The 25,325-nt window shown below is 52.8% G+C and overlaps 1 protein-coding gene across 1 annotated transcript in view; it reads right to left on the bottom strand.

Moving 5' to 3' along the window:
• The window catches only part of LOC144891735 (kinesin-like protein KIF26B), a 256,217-nt gene that overhangs the window by 56,426 nt on the left and 174,466 nt on the right, over nucleotides 1-25,325 (bottom strand). Inside the window, exons 7-8 of the mRNA XM_078775959.1 lie at nucleotides 19,353-19,618; nucleotides 17,045-17,228 (exon numbers count right to left, since the gene is read on the bottom strand). Of these exons, the coding sequence (XP_078632085.1) occupies nucleotides 17,045-17,228; nucleotides 19,353-19,618 (450 nt within the window). The remainder of the gene's footprint in view (nucleotides 1-17,044; nucleotides 17,229-19,352; nucleotides 19,619-25,325) is intronic.

Genomic DNA, 25,325 nt, shown 5'->3' with positions numbered 1-25,325 from the left:
GCTGGGTGCCAGATCATATCGAAGGCACGTGATATGTCAAGGGAGACAGCTCTGATTTCCTGTTTGGCATTGAAGCATTGAGGACCTGGCATTGAGGATTTGACATTTGTGATGGATTTTGATTTGGATGTAATTGCTTTTCCATTATATTTGCCCTCATTTCAAATATGTTCATGTTTCTTTTTCACTTGAGCAACACCAGGTACTCCAGATATAAACACTTATATGCTTTACTTGGGGTACAAATACAAACACAACTTTGTTTGGGGGGGTAATAGAGGCTATGTGGCTACGGCCTCATGAGGGGATGTGGGGGGCCGGGGGAGGGGCATAAATTCTCTATGTCAATGTGTACCGTGTAGTACTACCTGGTGATGGTGGCAGAGGGTATTACAATCTCCTTTTTTAACCTGGGTAACACTGAGCTTAAAGCATTCTTGGCACTGCTAAATTTTTCCTCCTTCCCTTCCCCTCCTCCCCCCAAAACAGAGGGGCCTGTCAAACCCCCCGCCCCCCAAAAAGATGTATATGTAGTATATCTTTCCCCTCCCTCTTCCCTCACCTCTCACACCCCTCCCCCTTCCACTCCCCTCACTCCCTTCCTCTCCCCTTCCCCTCCTGCCTCCCCCTCCCCCCCCCCCACTTCAGCTGATATATATATATATATACATACACATATATATATACATATATATTTATCGATATATACAAACAAATACATATACGTATTGTTACGGGGTCCTCCCCTATCGAGTCCCCGGCAGAAAGATGTGTTGTCCTTGTGTGAAAACCAGCCAATCAATCAACGAGTCCACACCAAGGGATACGAACAAACCACAATATATTATAACACTTCAAACACACGATATATTATAACACTCCAAACCATATGTTATAGGTCCCGCACAGGAATCACGACCCAATTATTACAGCACTTCACCATATAATTCCTATCTACAGGTGGTACCACCTTATTGAGTCCCTTAACCCCCAAACTCACGGCCCTTTCCCCAATGTCTCTGTACTCCTCCAAGGCGACGTCGATTCGCTCCAGCGCGTGGAATCAATGTCCGGTTCCAATCCGTGGAGGCAGAGACGATCGCACCAACCTGCAGGTCACGTGGTCCAATCCCCAGCACGATAGCGGTAGAATGAGAAACTTCCCAAAGACGATTTCGGGTACGTAACCGGTTGCGGTTCAATCTGCGAGTCTCCTCAATAACCCTCCCACAGCCGTCGCCAGAGAGTAACGCCTGGTCGATGCGCCGCAACAACCCGGTCACGGCCGGTGGTGCGCGTGGCGAAAATGGTGGTCGGCTTTCTCACTCACTGCTCAGTCGGGAGCTGCAATCCGAACAAGTTTCACTGCTCCGTCGGGAGCTGCAATCCGAACATGTTACACTGCTCGGTCAGGAGCTGCAATCCGAACACGTTTCACTGCTCGGTCGGGAGTGGCAATCAGAACACGTCTCACTGCTCCGTCGGGAGCTGCAATCCGAACAGTTTCACTGCTCGGTCGGGAGCTGCAATCCGAACACATCTCCCCGTTTTCGCTTCGCTCCACCCCTTTTCTCCGCTTCACCGCTTCCGGTCTCGATCCGGATTTCCGGCCACATTTCACCAGGAGGGCTTTTAATTCTTCTACCCACAACAACCCTTTCCCATAAGTCACCATAAGCATAATATCTAGGATACTTTGAACCAACAACAGTAATCATAACAATCATCATTAGGGCCGATTACGTAACACTTCCCCCCCTCAAGAAAGAAAGTTGGAACCCCGCGAAAACTTTCTTTGTATGCCCTCTTTGAACAGGCAAAAGTAAATTCACAAACCAAATCAGCAATCCCTGGGGGCAACAATATTCAACCTTCCCCAAAAATAGAGCAACCAAAATTTTATACAACCCCCAGAACTTTCCCAAAGCTAATTCCCTCTGGACCAAGCGTCAACAACTTCTAGTTTGTCTTGAATGAAGGTTAAGGGGTGGTGACCAAAACCCCAAAGTTAAACAACTCGATAGCACTTTTTCCGGGAGGCCAAGCTGAGTATTCACGACATGGACGCCTTCAGGAACGTGGAGTTCACGGTTAGTCCGTGCAGGAAAGTTCACTACCTGGACGCCTTTAAGAACATGGCGTTCACGGTTAGTCCGTGTAGGAGTCTGGGCTCGGCGGCTCCGCCGTATTTAGTGCTTCAACTTCTCCGGACTCCTAATAATTACGGTGGGACCACTTGTCATACTAGTCCCGGGAATAGCGGTCTCCTTCTCGGCCAGTGCTCTGACAACCATTCTTTCGGGAGATGCCGTAACTCTGGGAGCCTCCATAGTAATATCGGTTGCTGCCACCACCAAATCTATCGCCAAGTTGTCCTCTTCTGTAGACCTCTCGACGCCTACGAAATGCCTTCCCTACGGTTATGGTCCGACCCTCCAAATCCTTACCATTCCAATTCCTCTCTGCCTCTCTGGCGTCTTTTGTGCTTGCAAACGTGACAAAACCGAACCCTCTTGACTGTTGCGTTTCCCTGTCTTTTACCAACCGCACTTCCACAAGCGGCCCATATCTGTTGAAGACAGAGGTCAGAACTTCTTCCTCTGTTTTGAAGTTCAGTCCCCCTACAAATAACTCGGTACTGTTGTCGCCATCCCGAGCTGGTGTGGTGTTACTTTCCCTGCTGGGCTCTTTACCCACCCTCGGGTTACCATAAACTTGACCCCCGGCCAAATCATTCCCGATAACCACAGATACTCCCTCTGCAGGAAGCGTGGCTTGTAAACCGACGGTGACCGGTCCTGACACCAAATCGGACTCCAAATGGATGACATGAAGTGGGGCACTAACACAGCCACCGATCCCTTGTAACCGAACACTATCACCAGTTGATGTACTTTCCGACAATGGCAAAATGCCTTCAAGCATTAAGGATTGATGTGCTCCTGTGTCCCTCAATACCCTAACAAACAGGTCTTGGGTTAGTCGAGTCTCCCTCCAGTGAGACAAACCCCTCGGAAATAAATGGGCGGTAACCCTTTTGAGGGCGATTTCTTACGTTTGCCATCGCATTCAGAGTGGTACTAGTCGGACTCCGCTCTGGGTTTTCCCTTTTCATGAGGTAACAACTGGACATCAAGTGTCCAGGTTTCCGGCAAAAGGCGCAAGTAGGCCCGGAGGGGAACCTCATGGTCTGTCTCGAGCCCCCCGGAAGATAAGGCTGTCCTGGGCCTATAGTCTTCTGATTCCGAAAAGTGGTGGTATCAGAGTGGTCCCCATAATCCTCTCGAGGCCGCCCCCATGGATTCTCGTTCTCCGCCCCTGATGTACCATAGCTCCCCTGGCTAGGCCTGGGCGAGAAGTTCGGGTTGCGGAACCCCATCCTGTGTGTTAATGCATAGTCATCTGCCATGGTGGCTGCCTCATACAGCTTTGGTACCTTCCTTTCCTCCAGATGAACTTTAATGTCCTCGTGGACACACTGTTGGAATTCCTCCACAAGGATCAATTGTCGCAATAGTTCGAAGTCTTTCCCGACATCTTTTGAATCACACCACCTATCAAACATGGTTTCCTTCACTCTGGCAAATTCCACATGGGTCTCACTCTCCCTCCTCCTGGAATTCCGGAATTTTTGCTTGTAAGCTTCCAATTCATAAGCTTTGAGAAGGTGTTTCTTTAATACCTCATAATCTGCACACTGGTCCAACGGTAAAGCCGAATAAATCTCTTGAGCCTTACCCACCAGAACACTTTGCACTAGTATGGACCAGTACTCCTCAGGCCAGTTTAACTGTCGAGCCACTTTCTCAAAGTGGGGAAAAACTTGGCTACCTCCTTCTCATTGAAGGGTGGGACCAGCCTCACATGTCTGCCAACATCCCAGGTGTTCTGACTAGGTGTCGAACCAGCTGACATGGATGGTACCTCTCCCCGTTCTCTCATTAACTCCAGCTCCTTGAATTTAATTTCCTTCTGAAGCTCCATGTCACGTTCCTTTAACTCCCTTTCGGCTCTTCTTTCCTCCACTCTTTCCCCGGCTCTTCTTTCGTCGAGGTCTCGTTTCTGTTCTATTCTTTTTTCCTCAAGTTCTCGGTCCTGTTTCCCTTCCTCTGCTTTTAACCTTTCCTGGCTCTGCAGTTGCATCTCCAGTTTCCGGAGCTCCACATTTTCTTGTTCCTCGGGTAACCAATCCAAGGCTACCTCTGTCCATGTGCCCTGTCCCACCAGAGCTTCTATCACCAATGTCTGCATCTCTGCTTTCTTCATATTAACTCGGACCTCCAAGTTAAAATGCCTGGCCAATATCAAGAGTTCCGATTTTTTTAACGCTTGGAACTCTGCCTCCCTAGGGGACGCCGCAAACTTTTCCACATCAAACACCATGGTGACTATCCGTTAGCACCTGTTAACCTTCACACAAAAATTTTCCAACAAACAAAACGAAAGTTTTCCTTTTTTCTTTTCTTTTTTTTTGGGGGAAAAATTTGGGAATTTGGAAAAAGTTCCAGACTTGGGAATTCTTTCCCGGACTAAATTTAGGAATTTTCAGATCCCGGACGCAGACCCAATTGCGAGTCCACGAATATCAATTGGACGAGCCCCCAATTTCTGTTACGGGGTCCTCCCCTATCGAGTCCCCGGCAGAAAGATGTGTTGTCCTTGTGTGAAAACCGGCCAATCAATCAACGAGTCCACACCAAGGGATACGAACAAACCACAATATATTATAACACTTCAAACACCGATATATTATAACACTCCAAACCATATGTTATAGGTCCCGCACAGGAATCACGACCCAATTATTACAGCACTTCACCATATAATTCCTATCTACATGTGGTACCACCTTATTGAGCCCCTTAACCCCCAAACTCACGGCCCTTTCCCCAATGTCTCTGTACTCCTCCAAGGCGACGTCGATTCGCTCCAGCGCGTGGAATAAATGTCCGGTTCCAATCTGTGGAAGCGGAGACGATCGCACCAACCCGCAGGTCACGTGGTCCAATCCCCAGCACAATAGCGGTAGAATGGGAAACTTCCCAAAGACGATTTCGGGTACGTACCCGGTTGCGGTTCAATCCGCGAGTCTCCTCAATAACCCTCCCACAGCCGTCGCCGGAGAGTAACGCCTGGTCGATGGGCCGCAACAACCCGGTCACGGCCGGTGGTGCGCGTGGCGAAAATGGCGGTCGGCTTTCTCACTCACTGCTCGGTCGGGAGCTGCAATCCGAACACGTTTCACTGCTCGGTCGGGAGCGGCAATCAGAACACGTCTCACTGCTCCGTCGGGAGCTGCAATCCGAACACGTTTCACTGCTCGGTCGGGAGCTGCAATCCGAACACGTTTCACTGCTCAGTCGGGAGCGGCAATCAGAACACGTCTCACTGCTCCGTCGGGAGCTGCAATCCGAACACGTTTCACTGCTCAGTCGGGAGCTGCAATCCGAACACGTCTCCCCGTTTTCTCTTCGCTCCACCCCTTTTCTCCGCTCCACCGCTTCCGGTCTCGATCCGGATTTCCGGCCACATTTCACCAGGAGGGCTTTTAATTCTTCTACCCACAACAACCCTTTCCCATAAGTCACCATAAGCATAATATCTAGGATACTTTGAACCAACAACAGTAATCATAACAATCATCATTAGGGCCGAATACGTAACAGTATCCATCTTCTTCTGTTATCTTCTATATATATATATATATGAAATAAAGTTTTTGTTTGTTTTTTTGTTTGTCTGCATGCACTAATCTCCTGAACGGTGAAAGATAGGAGGAAACCTCTGAAACCAAAAATGTCGGGACGGGCCCCGGGAAGGTTATAGGCTAGGTGGCGAGGCCAGTCGAAGCCACCTCAGCCGGGCTGGGCCCATTTCGCAATAAATCTTCTTCTTCTTTAAAAATACCCTTGAAGTACAACTTATGCACTTAATAGGAATATCTGACTGATTGCAACACATGCTTTCAAAATTCTCTCTCGCGGGGCCCGACAGAAGAAAGAACAAGGAATCGTTGAGCACTAACTGATACTGATACTGGGCTCGCGTCAGACCGATGTACAGAAGATTAAATTCATTCAAAAAGAACCCGGGAAACGCCGGATGCATTCAGCCAGTATATTAGAAAACAAGATTGTCTGTCCGTCCCCAAACTACTCCCTCAGTTTTGGGGTTAGCCCCGCCAACCCTTCCGTGGAACGTTTTGGGGTCCCATTGGATGTTGTAAGGAAGGCATGAGGTTTCATAAATTCTTCAATACAATTATGATTTTGAAATTGACTCGATACGAACCTACTTCCGATTCCGGAAGTGAACACATGACGACAATGAGCTGGTTTGATAATATCTCAATGCAATCGTCATTTAACATAGTATTTTGTTATTGAAGGAGCTGCGCTCCAACGCGAGTCGAAAGAATTGATGTGACCAAAGACGGAATTCGTCCGAGTTGCTTTATTGAAACAAAACAGCTCAGGTATTCTGACAAGCCCGTTTATCGGGCAGCAATATATATACACATTTATGCCGGGGCGTTTGCCCGGGAAAACCGAGACCAGGCATGCCCGGGTGTCAAGGGCGAGTCCTGGAAAGTCGAGTCTGGACATGCCCGGGAGTCCTGGACGCGGCCTGGCAAGTCGAGGCTGGGCGTGCCCGAGCGCTCTGGGCGAGCCCTGGAAAGGCGAGAGCGGGCATGCCCGGACGCTCTGGGCGAGCCCTGGAAAGGCGAGTCTGGACATGCCCGGGCATCCTGGACGTGGCCTGGCAAGTCGAGGCTGGGCGTGCCCAGGCGCTCTGGGCGAGCCCTGGAAAGGCGAGAGCGGGCATGCCCGGGAAAGACGAGACCGGGCGTGCCCGGGAGGTTCGGGCGTGCCCGGGAACAGCGAGTCCGGGCATGCCCAGGAGAGGTGCATCTGGGCCCGTCCGGACGAGCCCGGCATGGCGATCGCGCCCTGGCCGCGTCCTGGCAGGTGCAAGGCGATTGTGTACATTCAGCGGGAACCGCTACACACGCCCTTCCAGAATCGACCTGCACCGGCAGGGTCAATTTAAGGGGGGTCCGGATGACCCGGCCGAAGCGACCCCTGGAGGGTCGGGGGGGGGGGGGGTTCCGATCTGGTGGTGGGTGGTCAAGCGGGGGGAACTGTGGACGGGGGGCGGCCTCACCGCGGAGGAAGGGCCAACCGTGGTGGTCGGTCGACGTCCACGTGCGCCGGTTTGAGGCGGTCCACAGAGATCCGGTCCGACCGGCCGCCAACGTCGACGACGAAGGACTTGTCGCCCCGTCGCAGGACCCGGAAGGGCCCGTCATACGGTGGCCGGAGTGGCCCCCGGTGTGCGTCATGACGCACAAAGACGTACTCCGCTATGCGAAGCGCCGGGGGGACGTAGGACTGGGGGCCACCGTGGCGGGACGTTGGCACGGGGGCAAATCGTCGGGCGGCCTCCTGGAGGTCCGAGCGCTGGTGTGCGGCGGACCAGGGACTGGTAGCGTCGGGCACGAACTCGCCCGGGACGCGGAGCGGATGGCCGTAGACGAGCTCGGCGGCGGACGCCCGGAGGTCCTCCTTAGGGGCCGTGCAGAGGCCCAAAAGGACCCACGGCAGCTGGTCGGTCCAACCGTCGTCCTGAAGGCCGGCCATGAGTGCGGCCTTCATGGAGCGGTGAAACCGCTCGCACAACCCGTTGGCTTGGGGGTGGTAGGCCGTGGTGCGGTGCAGCATGACCCCCAACGAGCGGGCGACCGCGCCCCAAAGTTCGGACGTGAACTGTGGGCCACGGTCGGACGAGATGTCCACTGGTGCGCCGAAGCGCGCGACCCAGGTGGCGATGAACGCCTGCGCCACGTCGGCGGTGGTGGTGGAGGTGAGGGGCACGGCCTCCGGCCACCTGGTGGTCCTGTCTACCATGGTGAGCAGGTGGGTGAACCCCCGCGATGGGGGCAGGGGACCCACCAGGTCCACGTGGACATGGTCGAAACGCCATGCAGGCACGGTGAAAGGGGCTAGCAGGGCCTGGGTGTGGCGGTGGACCTTGGCCCGCTGGCAGGCCGTGCAGGCGTTGGCCCAGTCGTGCACGTTTCGTCGAAGGCTGTGCCAGACGAAACGCGCCGACACCAGCTTCTGAGAAGCTTTCCGGCCCGGGTGAGAAAGGCCGTGGATGGAGGCGAAGATGCGGCGCTGCCAGGAAACGGGCACGATGGGGCGAGGCTGGCCCTGGGAGACGTCGCAGAGCAGGACGGTGCCCGCGAAGGGGATGTCGGCCAGGCGGAGGCCCGTGTCCGCCGCCCGGAGGGCCTGCACCGAGGTGTCGGTGGTCTGGTCGGCCGCCATGAGCGCGAAGTCCACGCCGAGGTGGACCGCGTTCGCGCTGGACTGAGAAAGACAGTCGGCCACGGCGTTGTCTTTGCCGGCGACGTGCCGGATGTCCGTGGTGAATTCCGACACGGCGGAGAGGTGGCGCTGCTGGCGGGCCGACCACGGCTCCATGACTTTGGCCATTGCGTAGACCAACGGCTTGTGGTCGACGAAAGCCGTGAACGGGCGGCCCTCCAGGAGGTGTCGGAAATGGCGAACGGCCAGGAATACACCGAGCAGCTCGCGGTCGAACGTGCTGTATTTTAACTCGTTCGGCCGGAGTTGCTGGCTGAAAAAAGCGAGTGGCTGCCAAACCCCGTCCACCCATTGTTCATGGACGGCGCCCACCGCGTAGTTGGAGGCGTCCATAGTGAGGGCGATGGGCGCGTTGAGCACCGGGTGAGCCAGCAGCGTTGCGTCGGCGAGGGCCCGTTTTGCGCTCGTGAAGGCCGCGTCCATGGCCGCGGACCAAACGATGTCATGCTTGGCCGGCTTGCCCCGGAGGGCCTCGTAAAGGGGCCGCATGAGCTGAGCAGCACGGGGGCACGAATCGGTGATAAAAATTCACCATGCCGAGGAACTCTTGTAGGGCCTTGATGGAACGGGGACGCGGGAACGTGGTGATGGCCTCGACCTTGGTCGGCAGCGGCACGGCCCCGGTCTTGGTGATGCGGTGGCCCAAAAGGTCAACGGTCGTCGTGCCGAAGTGGCATTTGGCCGGGTTGACAATTAAGCCGTGCTTGCTGAGGCGACCGAACAGTGTTCGGAGGTGGAGGAGGTGCTCGGCGCGGGACGTGCTGGCGACGAGGATGTCGTCCAGATAGACGAAAAGAAATGGCAGGTCGCGCAGCACGCCGTCCATTAAGCGCTGGAACGCCTGGGCCACGTTCTTGAGGCCAAACGGCATCCTCAAAATTTCGAACAGGCCGAACAGCGTGATGACGGCCGTCTTCGGGATGTCGGCCGCCCGGACAGGTACCTGGTGGTATCCCCGTATCAGGTCAATTTTGGAAAATATGACCCGTCCCGCCAAACGGGCAGAAAAGTCCTGGATGTGCGGGATCGGGTACCTGTCGGGGGTGGTAGCGTCGTTGAGGCGGCGGTAGTCGCCACACGGGCGCCATCCGCCCCCCGGCTTTGGCACGATGTGCAGTGGTGAGGCCCACGCGCTATTGGAGCGCCGCACAATGCCGTGGTGCTCCAACGCGTCGAACTCGGCCTTTGGCACGGCGAGCTTTGCCGGGTCGAGGCGGCGGGCCCTGGCATAGACCGGCGGGCCCGTAGTGGGTATGTGGTGCTCGATCCCATGCCGCATTGCGACGGCCGAAAACGTCGGCCGCGTGAGGGCCGGGAATTCCGCGAGCAGGCGAGCGAACTCGTTCGCCGTCGGGAGGGCGCACGCCAGTTCGGTCGGCGCGGAGCTGCTCATCGTGCACGCCAGGGAGCTGAAGGTCTCGGCGTTGACAAGGCGACGTCGTTTGACGTCGACCAGCAGCCCGTGCGCGCAGAGGAAGTCGGCGCCCAGCAAAGCCATGGGGACGCAGGCGGTCACAAAGGTCCACTGAAAGCGCTGGCTGCCGAAGCAGAGGGTGACGTCGCGCGGGCCGAAAGTGCGTATGGCCAAGCCATTAGCAGCGACCAAAGAGGGGCCGCAAACGGCGTCCCGCCTGTCCTGCTCGGAGGCGGGTATGACGCTCAGTTGGGCGCCGGTGTCACAAAGGAAACGCCGCCCGGACGCTTTGTCCCGAATAAAAAGCAAGTTGCCCGAGTGGCCGGCGCTCATGGCTGGGAATGAACGCCGGCCCGGCCGTTTCCCGACTTGCCGAAAGTGCACGGGGGTCGGCACGTCCGAGCCTTGTGTCCGAACCTGGCGTGGTAATAACACCACGCCTGGTCAGGTGGAGGCCCCGGCCGTCGTGTCGGAAGCAGTCGGCGCGGTGTGGCGGCCGCCAGTTTCACCGGCAGTTCGGCCTCCAACCGCGCAGGGCGCTCGGGCGTCATGGGCGTCGCCTCGGACGGCGGCAGGCTCCAGGTAGCCGCGCCGATGTGTTGGCCCGCCGAGGATATCTTATCGGCTTCCCTGGCGAGGGCGCGGGGATCGGTGATCGACGTGCCAGCCAGAGCGAGGCGTACCGGGTGAGGCAGCTGGCGAAGGAACAGCTCGCGGAACAGAAAATCCGGAGAGTGCTCACCGAGGAACGAGAGCATATAGTCCATGCGCTCGGACGGGCGCGTGTCGCCGAGCTCGGGCAGGTCGAGCAGGCGCCGTGCGCGTGCCGCCGGTGAGAGGGCGAAAGCGTCGAGGAGGAGCGTCTTCAGCGCGTCATACTTGTCAGCAGCCGGCGGGTGCTCGAGGAGGCTCAGGGCGCGGGCTGCGGTGGCGGAACCGAGCGCTGCCACGACGTGGTGGAAGCGGGTGTCGTCCGCGGTGATGCCTCGCAGGGCGAACTGGGAGTCCGCCTGGGCGAACCAAACAGCCACATGAGCCTCCCAGAAGGTAGGCAGTTTAAGAGTCACTGCCGTGTCCATGTCGGTAGGTCACCAATGAAGGAACTGCGCTCCAACGCGAGTCGAAAGAATTGACGCGACCAAAGACGGAATTCGTCCGAGTTGCTTTATTGAAACAAAACAGCTCAGGTATTCTGACAAGCCCGTTTATCGGGCAGCAATATATATACACATTTATGTCGGGAAGTTTGCCCGGCAAAAGCTATACCGGGCATGCCCGGGTGTCAAGGGCGAGCCTTGGAAAGGCGAGTCTGGACATGCCCGGGCGTCCTGGACGCGGCCTGGCAAGTCGAGGCTGGGCGTGCCCGAGCGCTCTGGGCGAGCCCTGGAAAGGCGAGAGCGGGCATGCCCGGACGCTCTGGGCGAGCCCTGGAAAGGCGAGTCTGGACATGCCCGGGCGTCCTGGACGCGGCCTGGCAAGTCGAGGCTGGGCGTGCCCGGGCGCTCTGGGCGAGCCCTGGAAAGGCGAGAGCAGGCATGCCCGGGAAAGACGAGACCGGGCGTGCCCGGGAGGTTCGGGCGTGCCCGGGAACAGCCAGACCGGGCATGCCCAGGAGAGGTGCGTCTGGGCCCGTCCGGACGAGCCCGGCATGGCGATCGCGCCCTGGCCGCGTCCTGGCAGGTGCAAGGCGATTGTGTACATTCAGCGGGAAGCGCTACACATGCCCTTCCAGAATCGACCTGCACCGGCAGGGTCAATTTAAGGGGGGTCCGGATGACCCGGCCGAAGCGACACCTGGAGGGTCGGGGGGGGGGGGGGGTTCCGATCTGGTGGTGGGTGGTCAAGCGGGGGGAACTGTGGACGGGGGGCGGCCTCACCACGGAGGAAGGGCCAACCGTGGTGGTCGGTCGACGTCCACGTGCGCCGGTTTGAGGCGGTCCACAGAGATCCGGTCCGACCGGCCGCCAACGTCGACGACGAAGGACTTGTCGCCCCGTCGCAGGACCCGGAAGGGCCCGTCATACGGTGGCCGGAGTGGCCCCCGGTGCGCGTCATGACGCACAAAGACGTACTCCGCTGTGCGAAGCGCCGGGGGGACGTAGGACTGGGGGCCACCGTGGCGGGACGTTGGCACGGGGGCAAATCGTCGGGCGGCCTCCTGGAGGTCCGAGCGCTGGTGTGCGGCGGATCAGGGACTGGTAGCGTCGGGCACGAACTTGCCCGGGACGCGGAGCGGATGGCCGTAGACGAGCTCGGCGGCGGACGCCCGGAGGTCCTCCTTAGGGGCCGTGCGGAGGCCCAAAAGGACCCACAGCAGCTGGTCGGTCCAACCGTCGTCCTGAAGGCCGGCCATGAGTGCGGCCTTCATGGAGCGGTGAAACCGCTCGCACAACCCGTTGGCTTGGGGGTGGTAGGCCGTGGTGCGGTGCAGCGTGACCCCCAACGAGCGGGCGACGGCGCCCCAAAGTTCGGACGTGAACTGTGGGCCGCGGTCGGACGAGATGTCCGCTGGTGCGCCAAAGCGCGCGACCCAGGTGGCGATGAACGCCTGCGCCACGTTGGCGGTGGTGGTGGAGGTGAGGGGCACGGCCTCCGGCCACCTGGTGGTCCTGTCTACCATGGTGAGCAGGTGGGTGAACCCCCGCGATGGGGGCAGGGGACCCACCAGGTCCACGTGGACATGGTCGAAACGCCGTGCAGGCACGGTGAAAGGGGCTAGCAGGGCCTGGGTGTGGCGGTGGACCTTGGCCCGCTGGCAGGCCGTGCAGGCGTTGGCCCAGTCGTGCACGTTTCGTCGAAGGCCGTGCCAGACGAAACGCGCCGACACCAGCTTCTGAGAAGCTTTCCGGCCCGGGTGAGAAAGGCCGTGGATGGAGGCGAAGATGCGGCGCTGCCAGGAAACGGGCACGATGGGGCGAGGCTGGCCCTGGGAGACGTCGCAGAGCAGGACGGTGCCCGCGAAGGGGATGTCGGCCAGGCGGAGGCCCGTGTCCGCCGCCCGGAGGGCCTGCACCGAGGTGTCGGTGGTCTGGTCGGCCGCCATGAGCGCGAAGTCCACGCCGAGGTGGACCGCGTTCGCGCTGGCCTGAGAAAGACAGTCGGCCACGGCGTTGTCTTTGCCGGCGACGTGCCGGATGTCCGTGGTGAATTCCGACACGGCGGAGAGGTGGCGCTGCTGGCGGGCCGACCACGGCTCCGTGACTTTGGCCATTGCGTAGACCAACGGCTTGTGGTCGACGAAAGCCGTGAACGGGCGGCCCTCCAGGAGGTGTCGGAAATGGCGAACGGCCCGGAATACACCGAGCAGCTCGCGGTCGAACGTGCTGTATTTTAACTCGTTCGGCCGGAGTTGCTGGCTGAAAAAAGCGAGTGGCTGCCAAACCCCGTCCACCCATTGTTCATGGACGGCGCCCACCGCGTAGTTGGAGGCGTCCATAGTGAGGGCGATGGGCGCGTTGAGCACCGGGTGAGCCAGCAGCGTTGCGTCGGCGAGGGCCCGTTTTGCGCTCGCGAAGGCCACGTCCATGGCCGCAGACCAAACGATGTCATGCTTGGCCGGCTTGCCCCGGAGGGCCTCGTAAAGGGGCCGCATGAGCTGAGCAGCACGGGGGCACGAATCGGTGATAAAAATTCACCATGCCGAGGAACTCTTGTAGGGCCTTGATGGAACGGGGACGCGGGAACGTGGTGATGGCCTCGACCTTGGTCGGCAGCGGCACGGCCCCGGTCTTGGTGATGCGGTGGCCCAAAAAGTCAACGGTCGTCGTGCCGAAGTGGCATTTGGCCGTGTTGACAATTAAGCCGTGCTTGCTGAGGCGACCGAACAGTGTTCGGAGGTGGAGGAGGTGCTCGGCGCGGGACGTGCTGGCGACGAGGATGTCGTCCAGATAGACGAAAAGAAATGGCAGGTCGCGCAGCACGCCATCCATTAAGCGCTGGAACGCCTGGGCCACGTTCTTGAGGCCAAACGGCATCCTCAAAATTTCGAACAGGCCGAACGGCGTGATGACGGCCGTCTTCGGGACGTCGGCCGCCCGGACAGGTACCTGGTGGTATCCCCGTATCAGGTCAATTTTGGAAAATATGACCCGTCCCGCCAAACGGGCAGAAAAGTCCTGGATGTGCGGGATCGGGTACCTGTCGGGGGTGGTAGCGTCGTTGAGGCGGCGGTAGTCGCCACACGGGCGCCATCCGCCCACCGGCTTTGGCACGATGTGCAGTGGTGAGGCCCACGCACTATTGGAGCGCCGCACAATGCCGTGGTGCTCCAACGCGTCGAACTCGGCCTTTGCCACGGCGAGCTTTGCCGGGTCGAGGCGGCGGGCCCTGGCATAGACCGGCGGGCCCGTAGTGGGTATGTGGTGCTCGATCCCATGCCGCACTGCGACGGCCGAAAACGTCGGCCGCGTGAGGGCCGGGAATTCCGCGAGCAGGCGAGCGAACTCGTTCGCCGTCGGGAGGGCACACGCCAGTTTGGTCGGCGCAGAGCTGCTCATCGTGCACGCCAGGGAGCTGAAGGTCTCGGCGTTGACAAGGCGACGTCGTTTGACGTCGACCAGCAGCCCGTGCGCGCAGAGGAAGTCGGCGCCCAGCAAAGCCATGGGGACGCAGGCGGTCACAAAGGTCCACTGAAAGCGCTGGCTGCCGAAGCAGAGGGTGACGTCGCGCGGGCCGAAAGTGCGTTTGGCCGAGCCATTAGCAGCGACCAAAGAGGGGCCGCAAACGGCGTCCCGCCTGTCCTGCTCGGAGGCGGGTATGACGCTCAGTTGGGCGCCGGTGTCACAAAGGAAACGCCGCCCGGACGCTTTGTCCCGAATAAAAAGCAAGTTGCCCGAGTGGCCGGCGCTCATGGCTGGGAATGAACGCCGGCCCGGCCGTTTCCCGACTTGCCGAAAGTGCACGGGGGTTGGCACGTCCGAGCCTTGTGTCCGAACCTGGCGTGGTAATAACACCACGCCTGGTCAGGTGGAGGCCCCGGCCGTCGTGTCGGAAGCGGTCGGCGCGGTGTGGCGGCCGCCAGTTTCACCGGCAGTTCGGCCTCCAACCGCGCAGGGCGCTCGGGCGTCGTGGGCGTCGCCTCGGACGGCGGCAGGCTCCAGGTAGCGCGCCGATGTGTTGGCCCGCCGAGGATATCTTATCGGCTTCCCTGGCGAGGGCGCAGGGATCGGTGATCGACGTGCCAGCCAGGGCGAGGCGTACCGGGTGAGGCAGCTGGCGAAGGAACAGCTCGCGGAACAGAAAATCCGGAGAGTGCTCACCGAGGAACGAGAGCATATAGTCCAAGCGCTCGGACGGGCGAGTGTCGCCGAGCTCGGGCAGGTCGAGCAGGCGCCGTGCGCGTGCCGCCGGTGAGAGGGCGAAAGCGTCGAGGAGGAGCGTCTTCAGCGCGTCATACTTGTCAGCAGCCGGCGGGTGCTCGAGGAGGCTCGGGGCGCGGGCCGCGGTGGCGGAACCGAGCGCTGCCACGACGTGGTGGAAGCGGGTGTCGTCCGTGGTGATGCCTCGCAGGGCGAACTGGGAGTCCGCCTGGGCGAACCAAACAGCCACGTGAGCCTCCCAGAAGGTAGGCAGTTTAAGAGTCACTGCCGTGTCCATGTCGGTAGGTCACCAGTGAAGGAGCTGCGCTCCAACGCGAGTCGAAAGAATTGACGCAACCAAAGACGGAATTCGTCCGAGTTGCTTTATTGAAACAAAACAGCTCAGGTATTCTGACAAGCCCGTTTATCGGGCAGCAATATATATACACATTTATGCCGGGGTGTTTGCCCGGGAAAACCGAGACCGGGCATGCCCGGGTGTCAAGGGCGAGTCCTCGAAAGGCGAGTCTGGACATGCCCGGGCGTCCTGGACACGGCCTGGCAAGTCGGGGCTGGTCGTGCCCGAGCGCTCTGGGCGAGCCCTGGAAAGGCGAGAGCGGGCATGCCCGGACGCTCTGGGCGAGCCCTGAAATGGCGAGTCTGGACATGCCCGGGCGTCCTGGACGCGGCCTGGCAAGTCGAGGCTGGGCGTGCCCTGGAAAGGCGAGAGCGGGCATGCCCGGGAAAGACGAGACCGGGCGTGCCCGGGAGGTTCGGGCGTGCCCGGGAACAGCGAGTCCGGGCATGCCCAGGAGAGGTGCGTCTGGGCCAGTCCGGACGAGCACGGCATGGCGATCGCGCCCTGGCCGCGTCCTGGCAGGTGCAAGGCGATTGTGTACATTCAGCGGGAACCGCTACATTATAGTATTAATGTATGATTGGAATGATGCTGTTTGGAATGAAAAGAGATATTTAGTTTAAATATGAATGAGGAAATGAGGGTTTCTACTTTCTAACCGTGATATTCGCGGATTCACCATATGCAGATTCGCCATTGCTTTGGATAGAAACATTCAGACTGGGTACAGTTTTGTGCAAGTCCTTCACGAACCTGCTGTCCATGTCTGACATTCGACTGAAGATAGCACAATAATGAGGAATGTATTGGTTCATCATTTCCCATTCGCCGTTTTTTTTACCCAAGTCTTTCACGAACCTGCTGTCCATGTCTGATGTGCAACTGAAGGTGGCACAGGAATGTGGAATTTATTGGTTCCATGGTTTATCATTCACCATTTCCTCATGGTTTGCTTTTGGCTTCCCACTCTTGCGTAGCATGGGTACCTCACTAGTATATATATATTCGTATGTATAATTCGGACATAAGTTCTATTTTTCTTCAATTACTTGACTAGCTTGGGTATTCGTAGAGATGACATGTGATAGCTCATCCAGAGTAGGTTCATCATCATTTGAGCTGTCCTCTCTGGGTTCGATCCACAAAACAGTTGGACTAAACTTAAAAACATTTTTTTACCATACCTGTTTGTTTGGCATTCAGCACTGCAGGTCCTCTTGATCACTAACCTGAAACCTACTAATTTAAATCCTGTATATTGTATATTGCTGTAAATCCTGTATATTGATGAGGGAAATACAGACTACTCATCTCATTTTTTTAGTCATACTCATGTATCACAGTCGGTTTTCAAAAGGAATAGTCCAACAAATACAACGTTTTACCATCAGTCAGATCCCAAAACTGAAGTGAAAACTTCCCAAATCCCAAATACTCAGTTATAGTTTGAGTTTGATGTGTGCCCCAAAGTTTGATGTGTGTGTGTGATACACACACACACACACACACACACACACACACACACACACACACCCACACCCACATTGTATCAGCACACAATAAAAACGACCAGTAAGTGACTCACTCCCTCCACGACCGCTGCGTTCCATGCGGTACTGGTACAAGTGAAGTGTGAACAGCATGTGGGAATTTCGATGCTCATCTTCAGTGCAATCAGGGGCACCACCTCGTCGAGACGCTAGGGCTGCATCCAATAGCCAAGCAGCATGCTCAGCCGTGGGTGCCCGGATCTCACACTGGTTCTGAAGCTACAAGTAAAGGGTTGTGGTTGAAAAGACAAGGTGTCGGGGGTCAAGATGTAAGTATAAGTTCAAGGTAAATGAGGTGTGATCAAAGGGAAGTGAAGCATGTGGAAGCAGAAGCAAGTTTCTAATTAACTAACCAAGTCCTTATGCAGCTTGGTGCAGGCAAGCACTGTAATCAATCTGAGAGTTGTTTTGTTTCTACTTGTACTGTATCAGCACAGTAAAACGACGAGTAAGTGACTCACTCTCTCCAGAACGACTGCGTTCCCTGCAGTACAACATCATTTTTTGCTAACCTCGTGTATTTACCCATTTCAAATGGTTTGATCTCCAACCATCATATTGGATGGCATCCAAAATGCTGGATATACTGCTGATTGTTGCTCAGCAATGCTCAGCACTCCGAAATCTCAAACCAGAGGTCGAGACCTTTTCCCATAGACATACCGCAAACATTCAACACATTCTGCCTTGCTGCTCTATGGCCAAGCACACTGCCTGTGTCAAACAAGATCACCTTCATACCTGTCTTTCTGATTTCCTCGACTCATGCAGTCAATGCTTTGCTATCTGGAGCCCGATTCTCTCCTCTCATGTCACAGTTTCGACTGGAATTCCAAAAATGATCTTGACCCCTGTTTTGATCCTCAACTCCATAAATGACCTCTCACATGCTCTGGAAAAACTCACTATTACTTTTTGCATATGACTCCAAATTGTGTTGGACAGACCATCAAATTAACCCCTTTCTATTTGCATATGCAGCCAGTGGAAAAGGTCAAGGGAATCCGTCCTATCCTTCTCCATGGGCCGGGGCCCCAGCATGAGATGTCTCTCCTGAATTATCTGGAATCGGAATCTCTCAATGTTATTGGCATCACCCATGGTGAGGCCAAAACACATGGCCTGCTGATCTCACATTTCATACAGGTTGTTGGCCTTTTTACTGCCACTCCTCCGGTCTAGCTCCCACAGCCATCCTGACAATCCCGAGCTACTCCAGGATGAACCTGTTTTTCCTGTAACTCCTCATGATTAAATTCTCAAAATCCAGGCAAACTGTACACGACTAATGTTACTTCCTGTCTCCTTTTTGTAACCATCTTCTAGAGGCAGTTCAATCACACTATTCTCTCCAGGTCTTAAAGTGCGTGGTGCACCACCATCTCCTATTATCCCCCATATGTACCCATGTTTCTCCACTCCCATAAACACAACTGGACCATATCCTGCTACTTGCATGTTCCTGTATTTCCTCCCAGCCTCTCTCCCATCTTTTTCTATCTGTGTGTATATTATTTTGATCGTGTCCAACTGCCCCACTGTTAGTGTGTTGTCTTTTTAGCCGTCTGTTACCTTGCTCCTCTGCGAGACCACACATTATACACATTAGTATATATATATATATATGTGTGTATGTGTCTAACATTATGAGGCATCTGACGATGTATTTATAAACAGTAATCAGGCAGGTACAGAGGCAGGCTGAGGGAAGAAGGTGAGCTGAGGTAGGAATGGGGAATTGAGCGAAGTACAACTAATGTGGAGGGAGATTGTTGGGGGGATGGAATGTTGAATGGTGGGCTGGGGGAGTGAGGGGTTACTTTAGTGTTGTTCAGGTTCTTGCACACATCCATGATCGTCTGCGATGCTGCAACTTATAGGCAGACTGTCTACAACTTACATTATTTTTCTATGCAATGAACTTGTATTTACATGAATTTTAAACAAGTTCATCATACAATGATAAATTTGCTTTTTATAAATCCACTTGTGTGCTGCAATGAAGCTCTCCCCCAATTTGCGCATCTGACTGGCTGAGGTATTAATATTACAATCTCAGTAGATTGGGATAGTTTTAAACTTTTAATAAATCGGAGAGAATGTTTTCATAATGTAACAGGAAAATGAGATGGTCCAGAGGGAGCGGGAGGAGGGGGAAGGGGTGGTTGAAACATTTCAAACAGGTGCATGCATATGGTACATATAGGATGATGGAATGGTGTGTATAGGATGATGATTTTGTACAAATTATTTTTAAAATAATATTTTCTGATTTTAAATTGACAGACTTGCTTCATCACTAACCAAGTTGGGCAAACAGGCTGAGGATGAACAGCTATTCACCTGTGTGCCACAAACAGGATCCTCACGCAGAAACACTCCAGGTGATTGGCTTTCATCAGGAAGGTTCCCTGAAGCAACTTCAGACAGCAGGTCTGAGAGGGCCTCATCTCGGCCATATAGTTCAAGTGCAGACACACGCACTGAATAACGTGCTCCGGTGCGCTCCTTGCGCTCGTCCATCAGACGGAACAGCCAGGCAATGGCACACGGTGCTGCACCTAGTGTCTGCCTTGAACTATCTCGGCCAATCATGGTGTAGGTCTTACCTGTGAAAAAAAGATCTTACAGAAATGAATGATCATTTTTCAGGTGTCATTGAGATTATGTTTATTATACGTGTCATATATCCCTGGTGTTGGGCTAGCGGCTAGGGTGCCGGCTTAGGATCCTAGGATCCTGGGTTCGTAATCCCGGTCAATTGCTGAATTAACGCCAGGGGGGTTGACTCAGCCTGTCATCCTTCTGAGGTCGGCTAATTGAGTACCAGTTCACTGGTAATTCCCTGCTTGTCGTTAAAGGCGGCAAAAAGGGTTGGCGTCAGGAAGGGCATCCGGCCGTAAAACATTGCTTCAAAAAGGGGACCGAAAAACAACAACAACCACAGTTCCCGAAAAAGGCCAACCCCCGCTTGCGGGGAAAAATGGCCTCTAAAGGTGGTTTTTATACGTGTCATATATACAGACTTGGCATATAATATGGAATATTTTTTTTTTTTGACTTGGGTTTACTTTCTTAACTCAGTATATCAATCTGGTGAGTTCCTTTTACACTTTGGTGATTTATTTGTTAAAAGAACCATGTCACTGATTGTCTGTCGCAGCAAGAAGTCAACAACAGGATTATATCACAGGTGGCGTGGCAAAATGTACGGACAGGTGCATTTGATGATTGGCTTCACAGTCGGGTATACAAGAGTTGTTGCGTTCTGTATTAGTGGAAAACAACTGCTGCACGTCTCCAAAAGTTATTGCCGCTTCCTCTGGAGATGGTCCGTCAACTGGACAAAGCTGTTTGTCATAGAGTGGTGGCTTTACGAAATTACGGCATGAAACAGCGTGCTATTGCTCGGCAGTATGGCATCACTCAAGGTCAGGTGTCAAAGACCCTGAAACGAAATGCTCAGAGGGGTGTCCCTACTCCAATACCGAGGCCAGGACGTCCCCACAGAACCACAAGGAGGGATGATCGCCAGCTGCACCGGTTAGTCCGCAATGGCCGTACAAGTCAGCTAATCAGCTTAAGGCTGAGTGGCAGCAACTGACAAATGTGCCTGTATCCAGAAGGCTAGTCAACCAACGACTGGTTCAAGCAGGCTATCATGCCAGGCGTCCCCTGAGAAAGCCACGCCTGACCAGACAACACCGCCAGCACCAATTGCAGTGGGCCAGAGAGCACCGTCAATGGCAGCCAGGACACTGGAATCAGGTGATCTTCAGTGATGAGTCTAGATTTCTGGTCTATCGTCAAGATGGCCGCGTCCGAGTGCGCAGACAAGTGCATGAAGCCTACAACAAAGATTGTATAGTGCCAAGAGTCCAAGCTGGAGGTGGTGGGGTGACTGTTTGGGCTGCTTTTCATGCAGGGGGCAAAACTGACCTGGTTGTTCTGAATGGAAACCTGAACCAGTTCAAGTACAGGGCCATTCTGGAAGAAACATAGCTTCCATTTGCTCGTGCAGCCTTTCGAGGAAACTTTGTATTCCAAGATGACAATGCACGGCCTCATCGTGCTCGCATGATCCAACACTTTCTTGCTGACCGTGGTGTAGAGCATATGGAGTGGCCTGCCATGTCCCCAGATATGAATCCAATAGAGAACTTGTGGGCAGAATTAACGCGTCAAATCGACCACTTGGACCAGCAGCCGACCTCTGTGCGTGAATTGCAGCAGGCTATTGTCACTGCATGGCAAGCGATTCCTGTCCAAACCTTGGCAAATCTCGTGAACAGCATGCCTTAACGTGTACGTGCTCTCCTGAATGCTCGTGGGGGTTACATGAAGTACTGAACTGTAATTTTACTATCCGTAATCCCAGTTGTAATTTAACTTTTGTTTTTGTTAAAAAATTTTTTTGGCTAATGTGCAAAATAAAGAGATACTTCTGGAAAACGTACAGAAGTTTAACACAGTACTGTCCATGAATTGAGTTCGATATCAGTTTACATCACTTTCAAGGATCAATTTATTTGTTTCAAAATGTCAAATGTGGTTTTTGTTTCTTTTAAAGGTCACATTAACAAAATCTAGAATAATTTCAACATAATTCCAATGAACTTTTGGTTCTAAGACATCTTGAAAAGTATAGTTCACCCCCACAAAAAAAATATTCCATATTAAATGCCAAGTCTGTATTATCTATTTAAGATCTAAAAGCAAGGATAAAAACTTACACCTGGTTACAAACAAGCCTAAAATTACAAACAAGCATTAGAAACATCATCATCTCATTCAAGTGTGCGAGTCATTACTCATGCCATGGCTGTAAGTTAGGCACTTCAATATTGTGATGATCCTGTCTCTGTGTTTGTCTGTTTGTCGCCAGAATAACTTGACAATGAGGATAACGACAAAAAACAAACAAATGACCTTTAGAGGCCATTTTTCCCCGCAGAGCAGGGGTTGGCCTTTTTCTGGCACCTTGGTCCCCGTGGTCCTCTTTTTGAAGCAATGTTTTATGGCCGGATGCCCTTCCTGCCGCCAACCCTGTTAGTCGCCTCTTGCGACACACAGGGAATTACCAGTGAACTGGTACTCAATTTGCCGACCGCGGTGGGATGATAGGCTGAGTCAACCCCCCTGGTGTTAATATTCAGCAATCGGCCGGCATTCGAACCCTGGATCCTCGGATCCCAAGCCGGCACCCTAACCGCTAAGCCAACACCAGGCTATCATGCAAATGAGGGTAGCAACAAGCGGCAAATTTTTCACAGAGCTTCATATTGTGAATGTGTCGAGAAAGTTCATCCTTGAGCTCACAACAAAAAATATCAAATGAAATTTATAAAAAGACTATATTTACTAATACCGCAGTCATAGACCACAGTCAAAGATAATCACGTATCTGTGTAGAATATGAAGCATTGTGCCAAATTTGGTGATTCTAGATGCTTGTGTTGGCAGGTTATTGTCCGATAAACAGACAAACATACTGACAAGTCAATTGCAATACTCACTCACGTGCCGAGCAGAGACAGGAAGCACATCGAAAAAGTAAGCAGGCGTAAAAAGTTCAAGAAACTCCAGTTGACAGGGAGAGGTGACTTTTATAGCTATAGCGATTATTTGTCTCCTTTATTCTGGTCAGACGCCAGACTGTAGACAACTGTAGAGCTATAAGAGCTACTTTTAAAAAAAAGTAAATACTGAGCCAAATTTATTTTTCATCCATAACCTGCCCATGAGTATCCAGGGCACATATAAAAAATTCGGTGCAAATTTGTCAAGCAGTTTTTTATCTTGAAGTCAGAAGCCTTTCTTTGTAAAATCAAATATTAATTACCCAAAATGACAAATTATAATACTGCATTATAAACTAAAACTGAAAGTTGTAATAAGAGAATGAATAAAATGAAAGACATTTGCTATCTTCCCCCATCCAAAACCTTGATCTTCTCTACCCCCGTTAATTAACACCAGATCCACTTTTTTGAAATTCTGACTTCTTTCCTGGAAGCCCTAGCTCTGTCCATGTGTTTTATACCTCTCCCCCCCCCCCCTTCCCATGCCTCCTCCCCCAAGCCCTCTCCCTCCCACAGATCTCCCGATGTCCCTGCTCTCAAATGTCGCACTGGTGCTTCTCTCTCTCCCCATCTTGTCTCCCGCTCCCTTTATCTTATGTTTTATGTGTCAGTTTGTCTTTTTGTGATTAATGTTAGCTCTTACACGAGCCTCGGTCTTGTATACAAAAAAAAAAAATCAAAAAAATCTCTACGTCTCTACATGGAATGTGCATGCAGAGATTTTATTAACTTCTGAAAGTTTTCTTATAGTAGGCTACATCAGATCACAAAACACCATGACTTCTTAGAAGAGAAACATGACGACGAGAGTCGGCACCTCAATAGAGTGCATTCTAGTTATAATTGTGTAAGTGATTTTTCTATAAAGATATAATCACTTTGTCATGGTGATTAATGAAATGTAAATGAATGCATCCATCCAAAGCCTCATAAATAGTTTCACAATTAATGATGTGGCGATTTACTAATACAAATCATGTGTGTAAATACTGCACTGAAAATGAATTATGATTACAGTAATTCACAATTAATTTGGGAAACTCATTATTCATGTATTGCTATGCAACTTACACAATATTCCAGAACATATCACCGTTATATTTTAATTTTCCAAAAGTTTACATAATACAATGGACTCTTGCCAATTTGAATAGATATCTGGACACTACTTCCAGAAGGAAAGAATGAGGATTAATAACTTCTTCATCTCCATAAATATTTTTTAATTTCGAACTATTGTTTGATCTCCATCTCCACCGAAGTCTTCGGGATAATTTTTTTCCACGTAAACTCATATTTTGTTTTCATCTTATTATGCAAAATTTTGTGTTCATATTTGCCTCATTACTGTGAGATACTGAGGCCTGGTGTTGGCTTAGCGGTTATGGTGCAGGCTTGGGATCCTAGGATCCTGGGTTTGAATCTCGGTCGATCGCTGAATTAACGCCAGGGGGTTGACTCAGGCTGTCATCCTTCTGAGGTCGGCAAATTGAGTACCAGCTCACTGGTCATTCCCTGTGTGTCGCAAGAGGCGACTAACAGGGTTGGTGGCAGGAAGAGCATCCGGCCATAAAACATTGCTTCAAAAGGGGACCACGGTGCCCCAAAAAGGCCATCCCCTGCTAAATGGCCTCTAAAGGTGGTTCACTCTGAGATATTGGAAGATCACTCCAGCCAATTTGAATATCCAGTTAAATCATATAAGCAAATGGACAAGAGGTATTAATTCCCATACCATATAAAGCAGAATAAGTGATAGCATACTTGCAAAATCCACCCTCCCCCAAAAAAGGTTGCAATAGATGCATCAAATTGTCAATTTCTTTAAGATTAAACTTGATGATCTTAATCAAAGCTCGGGTAAATCGGATTAAAATTGATGATTTCTCAGATGAAAATTGATATTAGAAGTTTGACCTTGAGTTGACCTTTTGACCTCAAAAAGTTGGTTTCCCAATTTAATGATGCACTTTGTAATTGCTGTTTAATTGTCAAGTTAATCAGATGAAAATTGATGATTTTGGAAGTTTGACCTTGAGTTGACCTTTGACCTTTTGACCGCAAAATAGTTGGTTTCCCAATTTAGTGACTCTATATGCAAAAGGCTGTTTAATTTTCAGGTCAATCGGATGAAAAATGGCTATTTTAGAAATTTGACCTCCAGATGACCTTTGACGTCAAAATCAATAAGCTTCTCAATTGTGACGACCTCTACAACTTGGTGACGTTTCGTGAAGCTCGGTTTAGAATAATAAAGAAACAACAAAGTAAAAGTAAAAAAGAACAATAATTAATGACTAGCCTCATGGTGATATTATAATTTGTGAGAGTGATTGGTCTACAATCTACATAGAGAGGTTGGTACCTTATTCAAGGTGCTATATTTTAACTGGTGGGTATTCAAATGGTCTGGAGTCACCTCTGGAACTTGTTTAAATGATATATCTATAGTTTGTATTAACAGAAGGTTGACAAAGGTATGCTAACCACATTAATGTGCTTTCTGTATATAATATGTAGATGGAGCCATGAATCAATCAATCACCTTGAGGTAAATGAGGTATACACCATGCAGATCCTCAGAATCCTTTGGCCAGGGAATAGACCATCACATGGTTGGGTTGAGAAGGATATTCATCTCCCATTATGAACCCATATGCTTTCATAGCTCTTTCTTAAAGGATAACACTGATAGTATAGTTAACAGAATTTCAACAGAAAAGCAATCTTGGAA

Source organism: Myxine glutinosa, chromosome 1 (genome assembly GCF_964187855.1).
Source record: "Myxine glutinosa chromosome 1, kmMyxGlut1.1, whole genome shotgun sequence".
NCBI classification, from domain to species: domain Eukaryota; kingdom Metazoa; phylum Chordata; class Myxini; order Myxiniformes; family Myxinidae; genus Myxine; species Myxine glutinosa.
The sequence above is the reverse complement of the archived record's forward strand: the minus strand, read 5'-3'. Positions and strand labels throughout refer to the sequence as shown.